The 24,187-nt window shown below is 40.1% G+C and overlaps 1 protein-coding gene and 3 long non-coding RNA genes across 5 annotated transcripts; 2 read left to right on the plus strand and 2 right to left on the minus strand.

The window, feature by feature from the left end:
* Positions 1 to 2,337: 2,337 nt before the first annotated feature.
* LOC149267831 (uncharacterized) lies at positions 2,338 to 6,322 on the plus strand. Of its 2 annotated transcripts, none has more exons than XR_016270974.1 (5): positions 2,338 to 3,208; positions 3,288 to 4,286; positions 4,348 to 4,476; positions 5,388 to 5,531; positions 5,584 to 6,322. It is a non-coding gene; the product is annotated as an uncharacterized LOC149267831 (long non-coding RNA). The 2 variants fall into 2 exon arrangements; XR_016270975.1 differs by having other exon boundaries at positions 5,600 to 6,322.
* Positions 6,323 to 8,950: 2,628 nt separating this feature from the next.
* On the minus strand, positions 8,951 to 10,402 carry LOC149267832 (uncharacterized). The gene is made up of 3 exons (XR_016271159.1): positions 10,309 to 10,402; positions 10,109 to 10,238; positions 8,951 to 9,591 (listed from the first exon to the last, which is right to left on the minus strand). It is a non-coding gene; the product is annotated as an uncharacterized LOC149267832 (long non-coding RNA).
* LOC149267833 (uncharacterized) lies at positions 10,372 to 13,015 on the plus strand. Its single transcript, XM_089474807.1, has 3 exons — positions 10,372 to 10,915; positions 10,982 to 11,116; positions 11,179 to 13,015. The coding sequence occupies exons 1-3, from the start codon at positions 10,890 to 10,892 to the stop codon at positions 11,876 to 11,878; spliced, it is 861 nt and encodes a 286-aa protein (XP_089330933.1). The 5' UTR covers positions 10,372 to 10,889; the 3' UTR covers positions 11,879 to 13,015.
* A 111-nt stretch (positions 13,016 to 13,126) lies between these two features.
* Positions 13,127 to 19,239, minus strand: LOC149267834 (uncharacterized). Its single transcript, XR_016271158.1, has 4 exons — positions 18,845 to 19,239; positions 15,380 to 15,806; positions 15,223 to 15,306; positions 13,127 to 13,520 (listed from the first exon to the last, which is right to left on the minus strand). It is a non-coding gene; the product is annotated as an uncharacterized LOC149267834 (long non-coding RNA).
* Positions 19,240 to 24,187: the final 4,948 nt, after the last annotated feature.

Genomic DNA, 24,187 nt, shown 5'->3' on the forward strand with positions numbered 1-24,187 from the left:
CCGACTGGCTGGCTGGCAGGCTGGCCGGTTGGCCGGCTTGTTGGCCATTAAGAGGCCTCCAGTGGCAAAGCCGAATCCCGCTCGGCCAGCATTAAAGCAGCCAAACACCTGGCGCATTATTTCGATTTCATTCCATGGCCAATGGCCGCAAGCGGTCATCCACGCGGCCGCATCGTTGCTGTAATCAATTGCATGCGGCTATTTTGGGGCCAGGCGGCAGCAAGAAATTGAACGGTGCATTGCATGTTGCAACATGGCAATGACGATGACAACGGTCGACTCGCTCGCTGGCTCGCTGGCGCTTGGCTGCCTCCTGCTGCTGCCTCTTGCCGCTGCGGCTCATGTTGAAACATTCAGCGATGCAAATTGAAATAAACTGTCACAAAAGAACAACAGCGACATAAGTGAACCGGTTCAGGTTGGCTCTGAGCGGCTCAGCATAATACAAACGACCCCGGTTCACCCACTGCCCACCCCCCCGCAATCCTTGTGTGTGAGGCGAAATCGAAGAAAATTAATCAGCATGAAACTGTAATTAAAATACTCAATGCAAACGTTGAGCTCGACCTGCACGCTGCATGTGAGTCTCATGCTCAACACAGAAATTTCAGGTGACCAAAGGCACGTAAGGTGAGTGACTGAATAGATGAATTTAACTGTACATTGATGTGGGAAAATAGATATTAATAGGATGAGAAAAGTTATTGATAATAAATTGACAATGACAATGACAATGACAATGACAATGACAATGACAATGACAATGACAATGACAATGACAATGACAATCACAATGACAATGACAATGACAATGACAATGACAATGACAATGACAATGACAATGACAATGACAATGACAATGACAATGACAATGACAATGACAATGACAATGACAATGACAATGACAATGACAATGACAATGACAATGACAATGACAATGACAATGACAATGACAATGACAATGACAATGACAATGACAATGACAATGACAATAACAATGACAATGACAATGACAATGACAATGACAATGACAATGACAATGACTATGACTATGACTATGACAATATTGCAAATTGCATATGCATGAGCAATATGAGGCTCAGCCTTGTCAACTCTGCCTTGGCTGGTACGAGTGCAATGCTATGTAAATCATATTATAATTGGTAATCACAATATTGGCTGCATTCAATGTGCGCTCATTAGCCAAGCTATAACGAAGCCCGTTCGGCCGTAATCAAATCTGTTCCAAAGGTAAAGGCCCAATGTGGCAAATTGGTTATATCAATTCTAAATGGCGTCATTCTTGGTAGCTATTTTAATTGAATTTGTAAAAACATCATATACGCCATAAGCCATAAGCGAGTGTGTATGTGTGGGTGTGTGTCTGATGACAATGCAGCGAGGTGACGGTGATTAAGCGGCCATAAATCAAGCAATGACAAGCGGAGAGCACAAACAGGCAACGGAACGAAACGGAAAGGCGGGCGGCGCACGCGCGTGTGTGTGTGGGTGTGTGTGGGCGACAGGGCGTGGCAAAGGGCCATGCCGATGGCAGTAAGTTGCAGTCGCATAAATTAATCAGCGGCGATGCCGTTGCTCGTAATCGTAACAAATTGTTATTAATTTTCTTGCTATTTTGCCAATTTGGCTCATAATTAAAGAGTACATGTGTGTGCCCATGAGAGAGAGAGAGAGGGGGAGGGAGAGGAAGTGTGTGTGTATGGCTTAAGCGATTGCAATCCAAAACAATTAATGCGTAAGCAGACTCGAAATAAAATGCAGGGAGGCAAAGCTGTCGATGTCGATGTTGGCAGGAAGCAGTCTCCCTCTCTCGCTGTCTCTCTCTCTCTCTCTCTCTCTCTCTCTCTCTCTCGTTCCCTCTGCCACATACATGTGTAAGGCGCGTAATTAAGATCGATTATATGGCTGGATTGACTGCAGCCGAAAACTTAAATCATTTAGAGCATGTGTGCTCTACAAATAATAAACCAACAGCCACTGATTTTTATTAACTGTCTGGCCGAGGACGCTGATTGGCTGGGCATTGGCTTAAAAGGTGCGACAGTCGCTAGCTGAAATGCCCTCGCCTTGGAGCTATATATATATAGATATACATATGTATATTAACTGAACGATAGCAACACAGAGCTTTGGAGCTGCCTCTGCTCAGCCTGAGGCAATGCCTACACTTGAAATTAGTTAATTAGACTTGACTTTTATATTTGTACTTTAAGCATATTTATAGCACAGCAATTGCAGCTATATCAAGTAACTTAGACAGTCTTTTCATAATATTTATTTTTTCATTAAATATTTTAAACAATTTGCCAACAGAAATTGCATTTGATATTTTTCAAAACATTTACATATATCGATTAATTCCAATTGTGAATTGAAAATAGAGCAAATCAGCACAAATGCTCGGCCAGTGCTGCAAAGTGTCGGCAAATAGTCTGGCAACCCCGCACGGGCCGTGCGATTGCGCAGCGCGCTCTGGCAACAGTTTGTGAATTTGCCAGCCGTCCGCTGGGAGCCTCTGAAGATGGGAAAACTTGGTAAACTTAGCTGGCTGCAATTAAATGCGAATGGCAGCTGAATTTACAATCATAAATGCAGTGCTCGAAGTCAGAGAGAGACAGACCGAGTGAGAAAGAGAGAGAGAGAGAGAGCGAGACAGAGAGAGCAGAAGCCGCAAAGTTAATGACAAAACAATGGGGTTCTTTGGCAGAGTATAAACAATTGCTAGTTCTGTGCGTCGTCTGCTGCCACATGAGACATGCTATGTGGCATGTGCCAGTGTGCGTGAGTGTTATAAGTGTGTGTGTGTGAGTCGGTTGCGAACGTAACGACCATCATTTGTTGCAAAATGATGTATAATTTAATACCCGCAAAGCCAACTCCCAAATGGCAGTTGCTTCCACATACTCTACATATGTGAGTGTGTGTGTGTGTGTGTGAGTATGTGTGTGGCACTCGCATGTTGTGTGACCTCCAAAACAAGCCAAAGCCAAGCAAAGTCAACGCTGCCCACCCACACTTGTCCACAGTGCATACAGCTCTGTCTCTCTCTCTCTCTCTCTCTGTTTAGCTCGCTCTCTCCCGCTCACAGACGTCAGCCCGCATCCGAGGTTTGCGCCTTCGCCGGGCTGGTTTACCCGGCCACGGACCACTAACGCGTCCCCAATGGGCAGCCAACAAAAACGAGCATGTGAGTGTATAAAAAAGCGTCCTAACAACAACAACAACAATAACAGCTAAAAAGAACTTCCAACTACTCGTGCATTTAGTAGGAAGCCGTCGTCGCTCTTTGTTTGCCTGTCGCTGCCGACGCCGCTGCCGCGACTGCCGCTTGCTGCTGCTGCTGTGGGCTGTGCTGCGAACTGAACTGGAAGCTAAAAGCTAAAAACCGAGAGAGGGAGAGAGAGAGAGAGAGGGGGAGAGGGAGAGCTGAGTGCCAGGAGCCGGGAGCTGGCTAACGCGCCCGCCGGTTGTTTAACTCGAGTGCTGCACATAATTCATGTGTCCACTTGCAATTTTTCGTTGCCTGCTGCTGCTGATGCTGTTGTTGCTGCTGCTGGGCGACATTGTTATGCTGGCCGTGTTGTAAAAACGCCAAAAACAAAAGCGAAGCCCAAAAGCAAACGTAGCCAAAAAAAAAAAAAAAAAAAAGTCCGTCCGCTCGCCCGTTCAACACGAAGCCCGAAACGTGGCGCGAAACGTGCGAGTTTATATGCCACTATTAGTGAGTGCTTCGCATCTGTATGCGTGCGTGTGCGTCTGTCTCTGTGTGTGTGTGTCACACGCCCGGACTCCAAATAGATTACTCAGTGTCGCGGCACTCTATCACATCAGGTCCGAGCGCCACCCAAGCAGCAACTTGAACTTGCTAAAGGTTCTCAGCCAAACGACTCACATGCCAGAGATAATATAAGAAGCGGCGAATGAGGCGTGCTACATGCTCCAGCACGTGTCAATGATGCTGCACTGGAGCCAGTCCAGCTCCAACTCATAATTAGTCTTATTGGCATTCAGCAGCTTTTCAATTCCAATCGGAAAAGAAATTTGAAAAGCGATTAACCAGAAGCAAAATGAAGCTGACCCAAGGCATGAGCAGACTCGAGTGGAGTGTAAGAGTCAGTTCTTACTAAGAGTATTATCAATACAATATGTATAAGTATAGGATGTCCAGCTGATCAACTGCTTCAAGCCAAGCTTATCACAAAGGCCTATCCAAGCTGAGCTGAGTGAAATCTCAAATTTCAGAGATGATAAGAGAAGTGTAAAAGGTATTTTTATATATCTTTTTTAAAGTAAAATAAATATATATATAACTTTCTTGTTTTTCAGTTCCAGCTGCTTGTAAGATTCAAATGTGATAACAGCATAATAAAGCTGTATGCATTCTCTCTTGAAGCTCTCTCTAAGGCTAGCAGATTTCAGTCCATATTGCGACTTGACTCATCAAAGGCCCCAACGGTTTTTTTAATTTTTTATTTTTATTTTATTTTATTAAGTTCTATTTCCATTCGTAATTTTCGAATATTCATGTAGAGCGTAAGCAATTTTTTTTTATTTAATTTTTAATTTTTACTTTTATATTTATCTAATTTGTTTTTAAAGAAGGATAGTATTGGCTTTTCAACTAAAATATTTATTAATTTTCTAGCTAGGGATTTTTGTTTTTTTTTTTTATTTATTTATTTTTTTATTTTATTTTTTTTTAATATTATTTTTTTTTTTAGAAAATACTTCAAAATGTATGTAAATTAATTTATTTATTTTTTAATTACTATTATCAATCATTGTTGAATCCATGACAACAATTAAGTATTTGAACACAATTACTGAACTATTAAATTGATATGGGCAGAAACAATGCAAGAGATTTTATGGACATTTAGAAGAGAAGAGGAGGGAGTGCACAAAAAACGAGTTTAAAAAGCTTAGATGCGTGTAAATGAATTCCCATTAATATTCTTCTATAAATACTCTACTATGAATGCTCTACCCTGTTTGTAGCTCTTCCAGACTCCAGTTCATATTCATCCTTACTCCCAAACGGATTATAGCAATATTGAAACAGACATTCTATAGCTATCATTTATTGGCTATTAAGACTCGAGCTGAAAGTTGCTCAACTATTTTAATATTATTTTAATTACTATTTTTTATTCAGCTCATTTGTTGCAGCCTTTTATCAAAGACTCTATAAGTAAAAGCTGAACTAAGGAGTGGACCGAGAGCCATCTTAACTCCACACTTATTTATTATTAATTCTATGCTATTCTGTAGTGCTATAAATAGAGTTCATTGGACGATGCTTCATACTTTAATAACGAAGTTTCTATTCATTCATTTTCAAACTAACAAAAACTGTTTTCTTACAGATGGATTATTTCAACAGCCGGACTAAAGCAGCTGAGCCGTATTTGTTTGGGCCTCATCTAGTCTGAAACCCAGCTGGGCTCCTTTTTATGAGCCCGTTGCTGGCGAGCTGAAGATTCTGGACTGAAGCAGCTGGACTCCGTTTGGTAGTATTAACTTGTGCTTATAGATCTGAAGTGAAGCAGCCAAACATTTTAGCCTTTCCCTCTGACAGAAGAATGAAGTGATGCAGCTGTACTCCTCGGAATATTGTTTCCTGCCTCATCTGACTAAAACGTTTGGACTGCAGAATCTGACTTGAAGCAGCTGGATGAAAGCATCTGGAGTGTAGCAGCTGGGCTCCTTTTTGGTCGTGTTAGCTTCTGCCTTGGCTAACTGGGAAGATTTTGGATTAAAGCAGCAGTACTCGGAATATAAACTCCTTCCTTGCCTGGCTAAAGAATCAGGATTGAAGCAATTGGACTGTAAAAACCTGATTGAAGTATGCAGACTGAAGCAGCTGAGCTCCCTTTAGGCGTATTATCACCGGCTTTTTGCCATGTTGAAGAAGCTGAACTGAGGCAATTGGACAGTAGCAGCTAGGCTCCTGTTCTGAGTATGAATTCCTGCCTTGCCTGGCCTTGCCAGTTGGACTGTAGCAGCTGGGCTCCTTCTGCCACGTCCACCAAAAGAATCTAGCCTCTGCAGGTCTATAGATCAAACTGATGTTATCTATAGCTTCCTACAGTAACTTTGTACAACTTAGATTCAATATGAGTTTCAGAGCATATCTTCAGCTTCCTTAACTAAAACTCGAAAACTAGCAGAAAGATGAATGCAAAGAGCTGAAGATTTGCTATGAAACTACTTTATAGATATTGCTAATGCATACAGCTGCGTTCATAAAAATAGTAGAGAGAAAGAGTTACAAAATAGACTTGGGCATAAACTCAATTTGAAACGAATGTCAATATATAACGTGTTCATTGAGATGTTTATACTCAGTTTATCAATAAATGTTGTTATCCAACACTGGATGCTCAGTCGCTGCTAGTTTGGTGACCGCAGCTGTGGCTATATGAACAGTTGCCACTGATCAAGCACATATATAGATAGATAGATAGTGGATATAGAAACACGCCTAGCACTGCTAATGCAGTGCAGCGTGGAGGCCATAAAGCATTCGAAATGAGTTCGTTAAGCGCCTGCCGCATGTGGGAAGAGCTCTTGCTGCAAACAGACTTGTATTTATGTGTTTGCACTTTAGATTAAACGTAAAGCATAACATTTTTCCGATTTCCATTTTTCCAGCTGCCAACTGACTCTGGCTCTCAGTCTGTCTGGCTGGCTGGCTGGCAATTCAGTAATCTTTTGTCGGGCTCATCGCCATGCACTCGCGCTGCCATCTACATAATTTAAGCCCAGCTCAGTCCAGCCCCGACCAGTCCTGTGCGAGGAGGACAAGCGCGAAAATAAATAAATTTTATTGCAAAGGGCAGCCCGAGGTGGAGTGGAGGATGGATTTGGATTCCACAGTTGGTGGCACGCCCAGGCAGTGCCCGTCAGCGACTGTCAGCGGACCAAATGGCCAAAGAGTCAAGTGACAGCAAAGTGCATTTTCACACATGTCACACAAGCTAGGCCCCCGCGTCCTGTTGCCCCCAATCTCCCGCCTCCTGCTGTCTTCCTGCCTGTGTGTGTGTGTGTGTGTGTGTGTGTGTTGTACCTCTGCGTTGGCCCTGCGTGTGGCTAGCATAATTTATGGCTTGGCGTTTATGGCTTTATAGCATGCGTTTGTCCAGCGCCACACACACATCACACACACACACACACACCCGCCGCTTACTAATAGGCGTCTCCATTTGCCTAGCGCGTCCCCCTCCAGCCCGCCTGCAGCATGCCAATCAGTAATATTTTTATATACTAGTGTCCGTGCTTTGTCTAATGCTCGTGTCCTGCCATATTTTCGACTGCTGACCTCCGTCCGTCCCTGCGTCCCTGCCATGTGAATGCCAGCCAATTTATGGATGCGCAAACAAAGCACCACACTCCAAATACAAAATGTACTACTCCTGCAGCTGCGACTGTTGCCCCAACAGCGGCAGGAGGCGGCTGCTCAATAGGATTCTCCTATGGAGTTGAGGACTTGAGCTGGAAATTATAATACAATAAATAAATCTGAGAGCTAAAACAATTGAATTTAAGACTTTGATTTCTATTCCCAGATTGTTGCACTGCCACAGGAAGTGGCTGCTGAGCAGGAGTAGAGGACATGTATTGGAAATTATTGATGAATTATATATTATAAATCGATTTGAGATCTAAAAAAGAATATTACAAATTGATTTAAGACCTAGATTTCTATTCCCAGATTGTTGCACTGCCACAGGAAGCGACTGTTCAGCAGGATTTCCATATAGAGTTGAGGACCTGCACTGGAAATTATTGATGAATATATTATAAATGAGTTTGAGAGCTAAAAATTAATATTAAAAATTAATTTTGATTTCTATTCATAGGAAGCGGCTGTTGAGCAGGATTTCCCTATGAAGTTGAGGACCTGTACTGGAAATTATTGATGAATTATATATTATAGATCGATATGAGATCTAAAAATGAATATTATTTCTATTCTCAGATTGTTGCACTGCCACAGAAAGCGACTGCTAAGCAGGATTTCCATTTTGAGTTGAGGACCTGAGGACCTGGAAATGATATCTAAAAATCATTGAATAAATAAATCTTTGAGCTGTTAATTAATTTCAATAATTTTATAAGACATCAACATAGATTATAGACCTAGATTTCTGTGCTGAGATTGTTGCATTGGGTTCTTTCAATTTTTTGTAAATAATATTTAGGACTTGTCTTTGGGCTGGCTTTACAAGCACCGTCACACGGCGGCCATGAATGATGATGGTGCTCTTAGGGCGATGTGGGACAAGGTGCCTGGCCGTAGTCAATTATCTAGTCAATCAGATGATAAATGGCCTCGGTCCGATGGGACAAACGTGGACAAAGACTCGTCACATTTGGCGGCCCTCAAAGTGCCTTGAAGAAGGTACGCGTTGGCCTGGGTTGGCTTGGCCTGTGGCTCGGCTCGAGGCTCGTTTACCCTTTTTAAGTGCCAAATTACCTTTGCGACTTGTCGCTCGTTGCAGCGTTCGCTTGATTAATTGGCCCAAACAGTCGCTGCCTGGCGCCGCTGGCCGGTCACGTGACGCGTATCCCCGGGCATGTTGCATAGATTTGAGCGTCAAATTAATGTCGACATTCATAATAAATTTGCAAATTGATAATGAACATTCGCATTTAATGTGCCGCACTGGCGTCGCCTGTCAAACGAATGCGAAATTGAAATTTCTCCGCCTGTCACTAGACACGCCAACCTCCCCCCCCCCTTCCCCCACCCTGCACAGCCCCTCGCATCACAGGGCCATTAAGATGCAGCGAACTGGAAAATTATTTGGTCATTATGTCAATTTTGACTAGAGCCTGGACTAGGGCCTCTACCAGGCGAGCCAATGGCCAAGAAGTGCCACAAACGCATTTTAAAATTTAATTAAATTTCCTATTTATTGTTTGTTATTTTTGTTGCAGATGTTCATGTTGTTGTTGCTGGGCTATCATTAAACATTTATGCATATTGCATTTTTAATTGCAATTTGAACAATTCGCTTGTGAAATTCTATTGAAATAAGCTCTTTAAAGCGCTTATTTTCCACAATACGATTTTCCAATTTTCCATTTTCCAGTGGCGCCCACACTTGATATCATTAGCATTTTGTTGGCCCGCACTAGTCAATAATCTGCATGGAGTGCGCGGGCGGTGTTGCTAGCAGCCAGTGTTGGTTAAGACAACACACATTTCAATTTTCCACATGGGAAATGCTGTGCGCCGCACCAATTTACATTATATCATGTATGATATCCGCCAAAGTGACAGCAAAAAAAAAAAAAAAAAAAGGCGAGACGAGACTTACAGGCCTGGACTGCGGGCAGTAGAGCGCCCAGCAGTAAAGGTGCCAAAAAAAAAAAAAAAAAAAACAAGTAAGAAGGCTCCAGTCGAGACTGTTCGACTAGGAGATACCCTGAACCCTCCAAGCTGATATTTTAATTATTCTGCACTTCTTCTATGAACACATACATACACAAAATCTTTGTATCCATTAACTTTATATACAACGCAAATTTGAAGTCTCCAGGTTTAAAAGTGTTCAAACTAGGCTGAAAAAACAATGTCGATTTTTCGATTATTCTCGATAAAAAAAGTTATCGGATGAGTTATCAAAAAAATAAATCAAACTCGTACTGCCTATGGTATACACGAGTATGCATGCCAAATTTCAGCTCTCTAGCTCTTATATCTTCTGAGATCCTTTTGATCATACGGACGGACAGACGGACAGGGCTATATCGACTCAGCTCGTCGTCCTGATCAAGAATATATGCGATGATTCCTTCTGCCTGTTACATACTTTTCACAAAACCATTATACCCTGATTTCCCATTTTCAATGGGTTCAGGGTATAAAAAGACTACAGCTATAAGCAGAGCTATCAATTTCATTAGTTGGCTTAGAGGAGCAGATCGAGGGGAAGACAGAGAGAGAATATAACAGGCGAAATGAGGCGTGGCAGACCACATGGAGCACATACATGTATTCTTGATCGGGTTGAGCAACTGAGACGATGAAGTCATTTCCGTCTGTCTGTCCCTCCTCCGGACACTCCTTAAACTTCACCTGTCTATTGTCTGTCCCATGCCGTAAACCTTAAAACTAGAGAGGCGGTGTGGTACAGCCCACCAAGTTTGTCTGCTTAAAATGATTAGGCAACAGAAACTTTCTTGTCCGTTTTTTGTTTATTTTGATCCTATGAAATAAGAAAATATTGATAAGCCCAATAACGTATTTTAGTATATATGTATGTGTGAAGTCCTTACACGCCTGCACGTTACTTGTCGGTAATTCAATAAGAATTTTACAATTAGCACTTGGCATTTGAGTATATGCAAGTCATTTCGGGGTCAAAGTGTTGGTTAATTTGTCAAGCATAGTGATTCACAACACTGAGGCTTGTCTAGGCCACTCGTCCATTGATGGCGCCACAGGCTCCACCAACTAAGTCCATATATCGCTCTCTCTCTCTCTTGCACGCTCCCTTCTGTTCTAACTCCCTATGGCTCGCTATAAGCCTAGCCTATGGCCTATGCTCTCAGAATTTATGAAATTTCTATGAATTCAAGTACTTTCCAATACGATACATTGTAAAATTGCTCAACACTACCCATGCATTATCGATAGGTACAGCGTACTTTAATTATTAGTACTGTCAAAGGCAGGCGAGCATAAGCACGGAGCTAGATTCGACTTCACTTTGGAGTTTGTTTTCGACTTTGGCGCACGTGCTTTACAGTTGCTTTCTGATTTCCTTCGAATTTGCTTTTGCAAAACCAAAAATATTATAACCATCGACTAACCAACTTCAATAGCATTCGTTATTCGCAATTAGAATCGAAAAACCATGGCTGATCAAGGAAATATCTTCGGGTGAGTGCCGGCAGTCGCCTCTGAGTGAGCCTGATTGCATCTAAATGCAACTCATTTGCCAATTAGCAACGATGAATGCGCTGAGCAGCAGCAGCAGCAGCAGCAGCAGCAGCAGAAGCAGCAGCAGCAGCAGGAGCAGGAGCAGCCTCCGGTAATTATCACTGAGGGCGTTGTCCAGCAGTCTGGCAACGTCGATCAAAGGTAAGCGTGCGAATTTTGTGAAAATCTGAATGCACAATAATCAAGGGGCCTCGCCGCCGCAGCATTGCCATCGCCTTGGAGCCCGAGAGCGAGGACATGGAGACTAGCTTGACCGATTCGAGCTTTCTCACCACTGACTCTGGCGAAGTGGAGATGAACGACGTAGAGCCCAACGTGGCCCAGCCAGCCGCTGAGCAGCAGCTGCAGGGGCAGGTGCAGCTGCAGGGGCAGGAGCAGCAGGCCGCTGCTGCAGGTTCTAATCCTTATTTGACGGCTCTGAGCATCTATGGTGTTGTGCCGCATCTGATCAATATCATTGGCGAGCGCAATGGTTTCACTGCTCCTGCGAGTTTCCTCAACGAGACCTTCTTTGAGACAATGGCCCAGGCGATGCCTCGCCTCATGCTGACTTCTAATGGTGTGCCGCAGGAACAGTGCACGCCGTTAGCATTTCCCATGATAGACATGGGAGCCATCTGCAACGACTACCCCACTATGCAGCGCCTAATGCTAATGACCGAGATGCACTTCGAGGAGCTCGTCCGCCTCTGGCACGCCCTCCAGGCCACTCTGCAGCTGATGGCCGCCGCCATGGCACAGTTTCCAGTGCCCCCGGTCATGGACCCGGAGGATCCCGATTACGATCAGGACCGCGTCAACAACTGGACTGTCTATCAGAGGCAGCTGGACGAGTTCGTTCAGGTCGCTGAGATGTTCGCTCAGCTCATTCAATACGAGCTGTGCGGCGTACATCATCCTTAATTCGGCCATGTGCAATCTTCAAACACGCCCACAATTTTTCAGATGTATCATATCAGATATTTCATCAACATTTGCAATTTTTTCGAAATTTTTTTTTTTTTTTTAATTTTAATTTTTTTTTTTTATTATTTTTTTAAATTTTTATTATTTTTTTTTATTTATTTTATTTTTTTTATTTATTTTGTTTTTATTATTTTTTTTTTTTTATTTTTTTTATTTTTCTAGAATTTGTATTGCACATGAAATATCGAAATTGATACTCTCAATTGAGGCTTAATCAACCTGAACCAGAAGACTTAAATAAAATAACCAATTTCATAAATTTTTTGCATCATTTGTGTGTGTGTGTGTGTGTTTATTAATTATATTTACATATAAACAAGCTGAAATCGTGCAGCAGTTGTGCTCCTCTTTATTTATTTATGCTATTAAACATTTCTCAGCGAGGCGCGCGCTCTCTGCATTAATTCAGCTTTGCATTTAACAATTTTATTATTGAATTTTAATTAATTCAACAAATAACGAAGCCACCACAACAACAACAACAACATCAGCAATGGCAACAGCATACCATAAAAAAAAAATTGCAAATTGAAACAACAAATGAAACATTTCTCATACGCTACTACACAGCGCCAATTGAACTATGAACTTGATTACACTACACTGAGAGTTTTTTCTTATTTATTATTATTATTATTATTTTTTTTTTTTTTTTTTCATTTATTCATTTATAAGATTCTATTTTTATTATAAATTTTAATTTGCTTTTATTTATTAAATTGTAATATTATTTATGGGTATATTTGTGCAATGAACCCACTGAAATGGGGAAATACGCAGCAGGAGGCGTGGCAGACGCCATAAGGTATACATACTCTTACCATACATACTTATATATACTCTTTTTATTTACATATCAATTGACAAACCGGAGTATGGATCTGGAAGTGCTTGGACTGTGAATAGGTGTTCTGCAGTTGGCAACACCCGACCGCAAAGGCTGTTATTATCGTTTGTAACAGGCAACAGAAGGCGTGGCAGACCCCATAAAGTATATTTTATATATACTCTATATGCATAAACAGATCTCGCAACGAATAAGTGCTCTGCAGTCGGTAATACCCGTTCGTACTTCTTTTTACATTGAACATATAGTTGAATTGTATAAGGTGAACAACTATTAATACACTTGAATTAATTTGTATTTTAATACTCATAAAGTAATCCAAGTTTTCTTTTCCAAGTGGCATTTCTTCTGGAAGTTCTTCTACAGAGCATCAACATTTTACATAGCATTAACATTTTGTAATCGCTGTACAAAAAAGTGGCATAATTTCGTTGAGTTTTTACATTGTGCAACGTAATTAATATTTAAATTTTTAATTAATAATTATAAATTGCTTATTACTAAAATATTTTTTTATATTTATTTCTTTTTGATTGAGTTCGTTTCATCATTTTTTGTCTATTTATGTTGTTGCATTTTATTGAAACTGTAATTTATTCCCGATGATCAGCATTACGGTTAATTCCGCTTTGCATTAAGTGCTGTGCGCAGCCAAGCGCATTGGCGGAGTTGATATGCCCGCCGTGCGCCTTGCCGGGCCGGTCATAAATCGCCCAGTGTCCTGCGAGTGGGCTGTAAACACGCCCAAATAAAAATACAAATAAATTAAATAAACAGTAACAAAACAACGCAAAGACAAAAATCATAAAAGAAAACAAGCGGCAACGCTGCTGTCGGGTGTTACCGACTGCTGAATACTCATCCACGGCACAAGTGCTGGCTGATTTGATTTTCCGACTTATCCTACGATCAATGGGTCTATATATGTATATGTTATATCAAGTTCAATGTCTAGAGAGAGAGAGAGAAAGAGAGATAGATAAGAGAAAGAGCTAATGACTTCTCTTTCTCTTAACTCTGTAATTTAGTAAATTTTTCTTACTATTACTCTCGATGAACTTGAATACATCTGCCGACTTTAGCTACCGTGGATTCTAAAATGCCAGAAAATATATTTTTCAATTTGCCACGCCTTTAGGGGGTATCTTAAGCATCTACACTGGGATATCATTAAAATTTCAAGTCCTTAGCTTCAATAGCGCTGAAATGGTTTGCCTTACGCATAGACGGACGGATGGACTGTCGGACGGACAACTAGATGGGCATTGCATGAAAACAATATACTCATTTCACATACGTGACTGAGTATAGAGATAAAAATGAATGCGTGCGAGACAGAGACAGAGAGCTGTGCGTGGGAGCGAGACGGCGTTGTAATTGATATTTACTTTAGAGCGAGCGCACATAACAAGATTGAAACTGTAAACACACACGCACACCCACACATACACACACTCATACATGCACACTTATATGCATATATGTACACTCTTTTGAGTATTTACTTTTATGAGTGGCTGTCCAATTGTCGCCGCCTCGGGCAGATCAAAATAATAATTATTGCGCCAATGCAAAGAAATCATTAATCGAACATGCAAATGGCAAAAACTATTCTGAAAGCATGTGTGTATGAGTGTGTGTGTGTGTGTGTGTGTGTGTGTGTGTGTGTGTGTGTGTGTGTGTGTGTGTGTGTGTTGGAGATACGGTTAAGCTGGTATATCGCCTAGCTGTTAGCTGAGCAGAATCTGGTGAGAGATACGAGAGCTTGGCGCAATCCCATTTGCCCGCAGCATTCGCACAGCTGCTGATGCGGCCTTAAACCGTGAATAATGTTGAAATGTAATTATACATAATTCAGACACAATGCCAAACGGTAAATCTGTGCTGGCAGCGTACGAGTGAATGGGCCACCCATCCAGCCGGCAAGCCGCACTGAATTAGCACCAGCCTCTGCTGGCGGCCGCCAACATCAGTTGCAGTTGCAGTTGCAGCTGTGGATGCAGCAACAGCAGCAGCAGCAGCAACAGCAGCAGCAGAGTCGACCGTCATTTCCTCCACACACCCTAATTAGTTAAGCGAGGCGTACGAAGTGAGCAGCATTTGATTCGCACTCTCTCTCTCTCTCTCTCTCTCTCTGTCTCTTCCCATCTCTCTCTGTGTGTGGGCGCCTTTGTTAAAGCCATGGCACTCAACGTGTTGTCGGGGCAACGGTGAAAAAAATTTTATGCGATTTTCCTTTTATTTGCACAATAATCATGACGACAACAACAATAGCAACAGCAGTAGCAGCAGCAGCGCAAATAACGGAAAAAATATATATGGCCAACTGCTGAGAGTCGACACTGAGATGAGCTGTACGAACAGAGTAATACATCAATATATACTATGTTTATATGTACATATCATATATCATATATCATATGCCAATACATACATGGATCTCCAGCAAAGCCAATGCCAATGTCAATGCCTGACCTGGCATATAGAAAGCAATAGTCTACGCATTTTAATAAGGAGTCTGAAAATAGAGAATATAATATAGATAAGATAGATGATACAACATAGTTATAATATATACGTCTATTATATACCTTTAGATTCCAATATTTAAATACTCTAACATGCCAAATAATTTAGAGGTGGGTGGCCATCAATAGAGACGATAGTTATTGAAGAGTCACAAAAATGGCAATAGTTAGAGCAATCGATAGTGACGATGGTTGCTTAAGATCCATCGATAACCGGTTGTCGATAGTCTGCAGAATAAAAGCGCAGAGCAGCGGACCAATAAGAATTTTCTTTGTATTTTACTTTTTTGCATGGATTATGGCACAATTACTGTGGGTCTATATGCATATATTATTGCACAATGCTAATAATCGAGAGTTTATGTCAACTGCCCAAAGTGATCTCCGTAAAAAGAGAGGCCAAAATCAATTGAAACCCAGCCTGGACCAGAAGCTCACGCCGTTGGACCTTGAGATGCATCAGCGAACATCGCGGGATTTATTTGCACATCTGTAACATAAAATATACAATTACACAATTTATAGACGTTAGCGTAGAGCTGCTATATATCTAAATGTATACGTATGTAGATATACATATACATCTGTGTATCTATACATCAAGATAACTATATATCTAAATGTATATATACATATGTAGATATCTATATATACATCTGTGTATCTATACATCTGGATATCTATATTTCTATTCGTCTCTATATCTATATGTTTGTGAATCTCTATATCTATACATCTAATAGCTTGATTTCTATATGCATATATCTATAAATCCTTATATTTTCGTCTATATTTATATATCTATATATATATATCTCTTTATCTATATTATGTATATTATTATATTATCTATATCTTTACATCTTTATACTTATAAATCTATGTCTACATATCTATCTGTATATCTATATACCACTATATATAGATTCTTATGTATCTATCTATGTAAATCTGTACTACATCTATATCTATCTCTCTTCTTATCCATATGTCTGCAATACTTTTCCTGCATATACATATCTCTATACCGTAATATATCTATAATCTATGTACCTTCATGTCCATATTTCTCCCTTGTGCTTATACGCCCACAGCTTGCTTTAGATTCCAGGGTATCTGCATGCGATGGCAAACAGCGGCGCTATGGTTATATTTCAAAAACTATCGCTGCATTTTGGCTAGGCAATGGCTGTGAGCGGGTAGGTGTGGGGGGCGTGGTGAGAGGGATGGGGATTCAGGGGATGGGGGGCGTATGTCAGTGAAAGGCTGAGTGAAGGCTGACGACTGTTGTTCGGCTGTTGGCAATTGGATGCATGGTCATCTGTGTATCTGTGTATCTGTAACTTTGCAACGGTAATTAAATTGCAGCTGCCTAAAAGTAGGCAATGCTTTTGTGCCCGCCGGAAAAGCGAGCGAGCGAACGGACGGGCTCTGTTTTTTGGTCAATGTAAATCGAATATACAGTGGACAATTGCGGCACAAAAGAGTTAAGTGAGAGAGACAAAAATAGAGAGAGAGACGGAAACAGAGGTAGCGACAATTTTGAACGGAGCTTAACGCTCAACTGCGTGCGCATTTCTTAAATTCATCACAAAAGAGTTGCAATTGCCGCATTTGAATTTGAATGTGCTTAAGCTATGAGAGAAAACTTTGGCATGTGTGTGACATGCGTTGTGCAGCGTTTCTCATGTTTATCTTAGGCCTACCTAGAACAGGGCTCAACTGGTTGGATACATCAGCAAAAATACTTCGAGTTGATGAGAGGAAAAAATGCAATTAATAAACCAAATAAGCCATCGAGTCGGAGGCAGAGACAATGTCAGCTAGAGCCAGTGTTGGGCAACGTCTGAATGGGGTTTATGAAGCTACCAGCAAAGAAGATGATTTTGTGGTCGAGTGGCAGAGGCAGAGGCGGGGGCAGAGGCAGGCAGTAGCCAGAGCTACTTAGATCTAGCCGCAAGCTGTTGACAGCAGTTGGCCAACTGTAAAGCCAACAGCAGCTGGTCAAGCGACAGCTGGTGGGCGGGCTGGCCAAGAGCTGAGTCGAATGGGCAACGAGTGTTAAGCATTTTAATTGCAGGCATTAATTTAGACATGACTGTGGCAGTTACTGTAGCAATAGCTGTCGTTGTTGTTGTTGTTGTTGTTGCACCTGCAAATGGCAGTGGAGCGATGCGTAATCAAAAGTTCATGGGCAACGTAAATAATTGCTGCAGGCAGGCTAGACACAAAGGCATTTGCACCAAAAACCAGCAGACGGACGGACGGACAGATGGACGGATGGACGGACGGACGGAGTGAGAGTCGTCGAGTCGCTGCAGCTGCAGCTGCAGCATTTGTCTCACTTCGTTGGCATTTAATTAAAACGCCAGCAATTTATGCAAAACAATTGCCGCGTGCACATACTTTTCGACAGCAGTGTAGCCAGCTGGGCTCATTGACTGTGCCAGGCCCTGGCCAGCTCTCTCTCTCTCTCTCTCTCTCTCTCGCTCTTTGACTGCCCTTGCAGTTTACCCGGGAAAGCGCATCAGGCCGTCGACTTGAGGCTTGCGGCTGCGGCTGCTTGCGAAAGTGCCGCAGTCATCATATTAGAATGCAATTATACAATTGCCTTTGTATGGCAAGGACAACAGAACGGCCCTTAGCCCAGGGCCTGGCGCGTGCATAATTTATAATAGTCCACATAGATTGCGCTATATAGCATATAAATATAAATATATATAAATGTATATATAAATGTATATACATATGTATATATGCATGTATTCATTTGCTATATGCATTGAGTTGGCGCTGTGCCACGCCCCTTGCTTGCGTCGATGCGTTCGCCTGGCATTTGCGATTTATTACGTATGCGACCTGTTGGGCGTGCTGCTTAAATTTACAACAGTTTGCGGAGCGCCTAAGCAGCTGCCACCCCCCCCCCCCCCCACACACACACATTTGCCCCAAACTGAAACTGAAGTTGGCCCCAACTTGCGGCCTTTGTTTGCCTAAGCGCCGAATTGTCGCCGGGCAGACGGTGAAGGAGACTTGCAGCTCAAGCCAAAAAAAAAAAAAAAAAAAAAAAAAAAAATGAAAAATTGAAAAAAAAAAAAAAAACAAAACTTGGAATCGACAGGTTCGTTTGCCGTTCGGCAAGGTCTTTGTGTGCAACTTGACAAACTAAAAATGAAAAAAGTTTCCGCTGCCGTCGTGTTGCCAGCGTCGCCTTTTTCAATATTCCTGCGCCAGCCTTACCGCAGCAGGAGTCGACAAAGCGGCGCAGCGAGGGCTTGACATATTGATTTTGTAAACTGCCTGAGTACCCCTCCCCCTCTCGCTCTCTAGCTCCACCTATATGTGAGCAATAAGAATTTAAGCCTGCTCAAGCAGCCAAGTTAAGTCAAGGTGAAGCTGCAAATCCATTTAAGCCAAAGTGCAAGAGCTGCTGTCAAAAATTTAAAGCGGCGGCAATCGAAAGGATTTCTGTATGTGGACAATGGTCACGTGGGATTTGTATTTTGTATTATATTTGGCTATGCTTACGTAAATGTGAAAGAGGCGTGGCAGACGAGCTGATGCATTTGCATTCCTGATGAGGCGGACTGAGACGGGGATGAGCTATAGCCGTGTTCTGCTATTCATATGTTCGCGTGTCTTCCTGCTCCAGTGATGTCAATTTTTTTTTTTTAAGGCAAAACTGTCCGTAAAATACTGAAAAAAGGCTGAAAATTAAAAAAAAAAAAAAAAAAAAAAAAAATACAGAAAGCAGGACAAACAATTTTTCGGTATAAATTTGCAATTTATACTACATTTGCAGATTCTGCAGTACGCTTTATTGTTGTCGTCTTCATATCGGGCTATTCACAACTTGAAATCTGGCTTCTATAGCCAGCAATCCCGAAATTTTTGCCTATAAGTCTACTTGGGTATTTTATCACTCTTTTCGCATTGAACATAATTGCAAACGATATCGATAATACATACAAAGCACCTACTCAATTCAATTTATCACCGTTATACTCATGCTGGCATGGTTCTTATGAAGCAGCCCTTAAAAACAGGAAAGACCCTTCTGGAAAAAGGACAGATTGGCATCACTGTCCTGTTCTTTCTCTCCCAGAGACTTGCAGTTTCAAAATTCGATACAGTGATAGGTTGATTAGATACCGCTTACCAGACACTCGCCAGTTACCCGTCAGATCTCTGAGACGATTGATAAGAATGGCCTTTGTCAAAATGATTAGTCAACTAAAAAGTCTTCCTCCCCTCATGAACATATTTGCAAGTTCTCTTGTTTATAAGCTTTGAGTTTTGATTGGATGTATAGGAGGTTTTAATGGAGCCCTATTTTTCTTTCTCTTAAAATACTCTTAATTTCACATTTTAATATTCTCTTCATATTTTCTCTTATGTTTTTCCCTTTTTACTATAAATTCCCTCGCACTCTTCCTCTTCTCTAATGTCATTCTCGTTTTCGTATCGATGGCACGATGCTCGACTATCGATACCTAGCTGTAAGTCTATCGATACTTAACCATTTGGCTATCCTCCCTAAACAAATCTAATCTCTTATTAGCCTACGACTGGTACTTGATCAGATAAGTAAAGAAAGTGTGCTACTTAAACTAAATGAAAGTGAATGAAAAATATATATGTATATGAAAAAAAAAAAAAAAAAAAAAATATATATATATATATATATATATATATATATATATATATATATATATATATATATATATAGAACATTATTGTTGGGATACATATCTTGGGGCATGGAATTGATGCTAGAGTGCAGTCAACACAGGTAAAGCTTATTGTTTCATTATTACACTTTTATTTTCACAATTTAATACATATAATGTATTATAATTTATTTTTTAGATCAAGAAAGAATGGTACCAAAAACTTATAATCTACGGGAAGGCAGTAAGGGAGCTTTAAGCTGCTGTAGCTGCTCGCTTGGCCAGGCTACTTTTGGATGAGAATTTGAGCTCTCTCTAGTTGCTCTTTGGCCACCTCCTGGATTTTGTAACCAATTTGAGGAGTCTTGAGGTCTCGTTCTATATATCTGGGTCTCATGTATCAGAGATCCGCAGCAAACTTCATCAGTATTTTTGTGTGTAGCAGACGCAATTTGCGGGGTTCCAACTCAGCAGCTATGACACTTGGATAACATCGAACGAGTAGCTAGCAAGACCTTGTAGATTATGACCTTGTTGACCGAGCACCGAGAAAGCCTTGTTATGCATTGCCAGCAGCCAAGACAATTTGTGTAACTAGCGCAGGTCATTGCCTTTTGCAAGTCAATAGACCATTAAGAGTCGGTCCTGTAGGTCTAGAGGGGGGTAGTCTCTGAGTAGTGCTCAATTGAATAAAGCAATCTAGTCTCCAGCAGCAACTTTTGGTTGCTTTCTCCAATTTTTAGCACCGTTTGCTCTTACTTACTCTATTCTTTTCGAATTTTCGCTCAATGGGTACTTAGCTTCATTGGCTTCAGCTTAGGCATGGAAGAGTCCAGAAGATACTCAAAGATGCTGATGCGAATCTCCTTAGAAAACCTATAGCCATATATCAATATACATGTTTCGCTGACACCGTCTCAGCTCTACTCTCTGTTTATCAGTCATATCAAGTAGATTGAATATTTATTGCCATGCCCAGGGGAGCTCGTCTGCTTAGAACTATTTGCCCATGGCTCAGGTTGAAGAAAGTTCTCGGAAATGCCGCCGCCACAAGCCGAGTTTGTTTTTCATGCTGCGCTCCACTTGTTAGATCGCCAATCGCCAAACGAAATTCGCCAATTTAAGCAATATTTATACGTATATCTTTATATTAAATATTTTTTCTATTTTTGCAATCTGCTGTGGCAGATCTGTGCGAGTCGAGCTGAAAAACACAAACCGCTGCTGGGCATAATAAGTCAACTGTTGATTGCTCGCCAGCTGGTGACGGACGGGCTGACCTTTGCTGGGGGTCACGGGCTGCGCCCGGCGGCATCAAACCCGTTTCTGGCAATGGGCAACGCTTTATTGGGCCGTCGCGCCGGAACGTCGATCGGTTCTGGGCAAACAACATTAATTTCCAGCCATGACAGCCCAAAAGAATGAAGAGAGAGTGGGAGGGAGGGAGAGGGAGGGAGACACAGCAAGTGTGGAGCTAAACAACGAGCGGGTTGAATTCCCCGGCGAATGCTGTTGGCGTCTCGCCATTTATGCGTAATTTGCCAATTTACACAAATTCTTGTTGGCCCTATTGAATCTCGCTGGCCGAAACGCAACCTTTTGCGTGCCTGAGCCAGCTTGGCCGCCTTTCTACGGCGTCACCGTCGCATTTCACGTTCGAGTTCCATGGAGGGACGGACGGAGGGAGGGACGAAGGGACAGCTACGGTTACGGGCTCACGCGCGCCAGACATCCTTGAACTTGCCGTGGCCAGGATATCATGTTCGCATATTTTTTTGTCTGCATTTTATTTATATAAACTGTAAGCCAAGTCGTTGACTCCTCTATTTGGCCAAAGCCAACGAGGCCAGCAGCGACACCAGCCGCACCAAGCGCAAAAGGCAAAGGCTACGCCAAAGACTCTGGCATGGGTTATCAATTGTTTTCACACACACACACAAGCTTGCACAGGAAAAAGGATTCAGCGTCTGCCATTTTGTTGAACGTGCTACGTTTTCTTCTTTGGCCCACGAATTAAAAGAAGATTTAGGAGCGCCTGGAGAGTGTCGCACCTCAGATGCTAATCAGACTTTAAACTCGTATTTAAGCGGACGTGAAAGTTAGCAGTTGAATTATGTATGCGAATATCTATAGATGTATATATATGTATATCTTATTGAACACCAAATTCAAATCAATATTTTCTCTTACAGGTTTATACTGGGCTGAGCCAGTCTTTAAATGCATCAATATTTGAGCTAGAGTTGGCCAAGTTTATGCTATAAGCCTAAAGGCTCAACTACATCTGAGATTTTTTATGCACATAAATGGATACTAAACTCAATTTAATTAATAGGTAAATAAATATACTGTTCGCAGTGTACTATATCAAAGCCATTACACTTTTTATTGTTTATAATTTGATGAAATTTAATATGAAATTGTTGTACCTTATATTTTCTGTTTGCTTTCAAATAGATTTTCGCAATTAAACTTCGCTCGGAAGTAAATTAAAATATATTCATATTTATCAGATACAAAAAATCTAACAAAACTGATTTTTAATAAAAATATTTTCCACTATTGAATTTCATAGAAAAAGCAACTCAACATTTTTTAAATGTCTGGAAAAAATATATTACAAAATTATAAAAGGGGTTTCACGATTCCATTTCATATGAAAGAAATAATTCAAAATATAAATTAATATTTACTACAGTATATATTGCTTTATAAAAATTGTAATGTAATATTAATTTACAACTTCAAGAAAAACAATATAATTGCATATATTTGATATTAACTTTTTGTCAGAAAAAAAACTAGAATAATGAAAATCTATTTTTAATATATTATATTTCATTCGAGAAAAATCTTTTATATATAAGAAATAATTAAAACAATGTGGAACCAAAAAAAATTTTTTTGTTTAACGTTAAAAAGAAATTATTATATTTGTAATATTTTTTTGATAAAATATACAATTTAATTTTTTTATTTTAATAAAAAAAATTTTTAATATATAAAATAGTAATAAATAATTTATTTTATTTAAAATAGTATTGTTATTATTTTATTTCTGACTAAAACTTAATATCAAGTATATGTAATTATTTTGTGTTTCCTCAAGTTGTATATTAATATTACATTACACTTTTTTAAAGCAATATATTCTTATTAAAAAGGAATTTTCATTTAATGGAATAGTCACATTTCACTATAATTTTGTTTTTAAATAATCGAAAAATATTTAAAATAGTAAAGTATATAAATGGAAGTAAATTTAAACAAGAAAATATATGTAAAAAAAAAATTAAAATATTGCACCTTTATATTTCACAATTAATAAAAATATATGGCTATTAATTTAAGACAAATTTTGTATGTAAATGAATAAATTTTATATAGAAATTTTCTTGGAATCAAAATATAAAAATTAAGATAATTTATTAAAAAAGTAAATAAAATAAAAAATAAATAAGTAGAGAGAATGAAAAAAATATATAATAAATATTATACGAAATATACAATATCTTTAAAATGAAACAAATATTTAAATAATAATGAAATACATTTCTTTTATAGCATTCACTGTTATATTTCACTCAAAAAATCAATAAATAAATAAGTCAAATTAAAATTTAAAAAACAATAACAATAAATAAATAACGAAATATATGCAATTTTACATATTTCTTAAAAAATGGCCAAAATGAAAAAATGATTATTAAATATATTTTCATTATATTCACTTTTATATTTCACACACAAAAAAAAAAAAAAACAAGTAAGAAAGCTCTAGTCGAGACTGCTCGACTACGAGATCCCCTGAACCCTTGGAGTGCTAGCTATTTCAATAATTTTTCGCGTCTTTCAGCTTACACAAGAAAACCCACACACACATACACATACACATACAAGCACCCACGCATAAACACGCATGGGCTGCAGTGTGCGCTTACTATGAGAACTTAATTGTTTAATAACTTTTTTTGTGGACGTACGATCTTCATGAAACTTTCAGATTATGATTATAACATGGATATGCATGTAATTGCCAAAGCACAAGTCTCTAGTATTTGAAATACGCGTTTTACAAAAGTGAGGGTGAGGGGGTGAATTTAGAGGTGGGGGGTAAATTTTAACAAAAACCGAAATTGTATAAATTGCATATAAGCATACATTCAAAATTTGGAGACTCTAGCAATAAAGGTGTAGAAGA

Source organism: Drosophila arizonae, chromosome X (genome assembly GCF_054131065.1).
Source record: "Drosophila arizonae isolate 15081-1271.41 chromosome X, UAZ_ARI_1.0, whole genome shotgun sequence".
NCBI classification, from domain to species: domain Eukaryota; kingdom Metazoa; phylum Arthropoda; class Insecta; order Diptera; family Drosophilidae; genus Drosophila; species Drosophila arizonae.

Bases quoted from the DNA above. Each gene is read 5' to 3' on its own strand.
- LOC149267833 (XM_089474807.1), top strand. From the start codon at position 10,890: ATGGCTGATCAAGGAAATATCTTCGG. The intron at 10,916-10,981 runs GTGAGTGCCGGC...TTTGCCAATTAG, and splicing joins GATCAAGGAAATATCTTCGG to CAACGATGAATGCGCTGAGC. The intron at 11,117-11,178 runs GTAAGCGTGCGA...TCGCCGCCGCAG, and splicing joins TCTGGCAACGTCGATCAAAG to CATTGCCATCGCCTTGGAGC.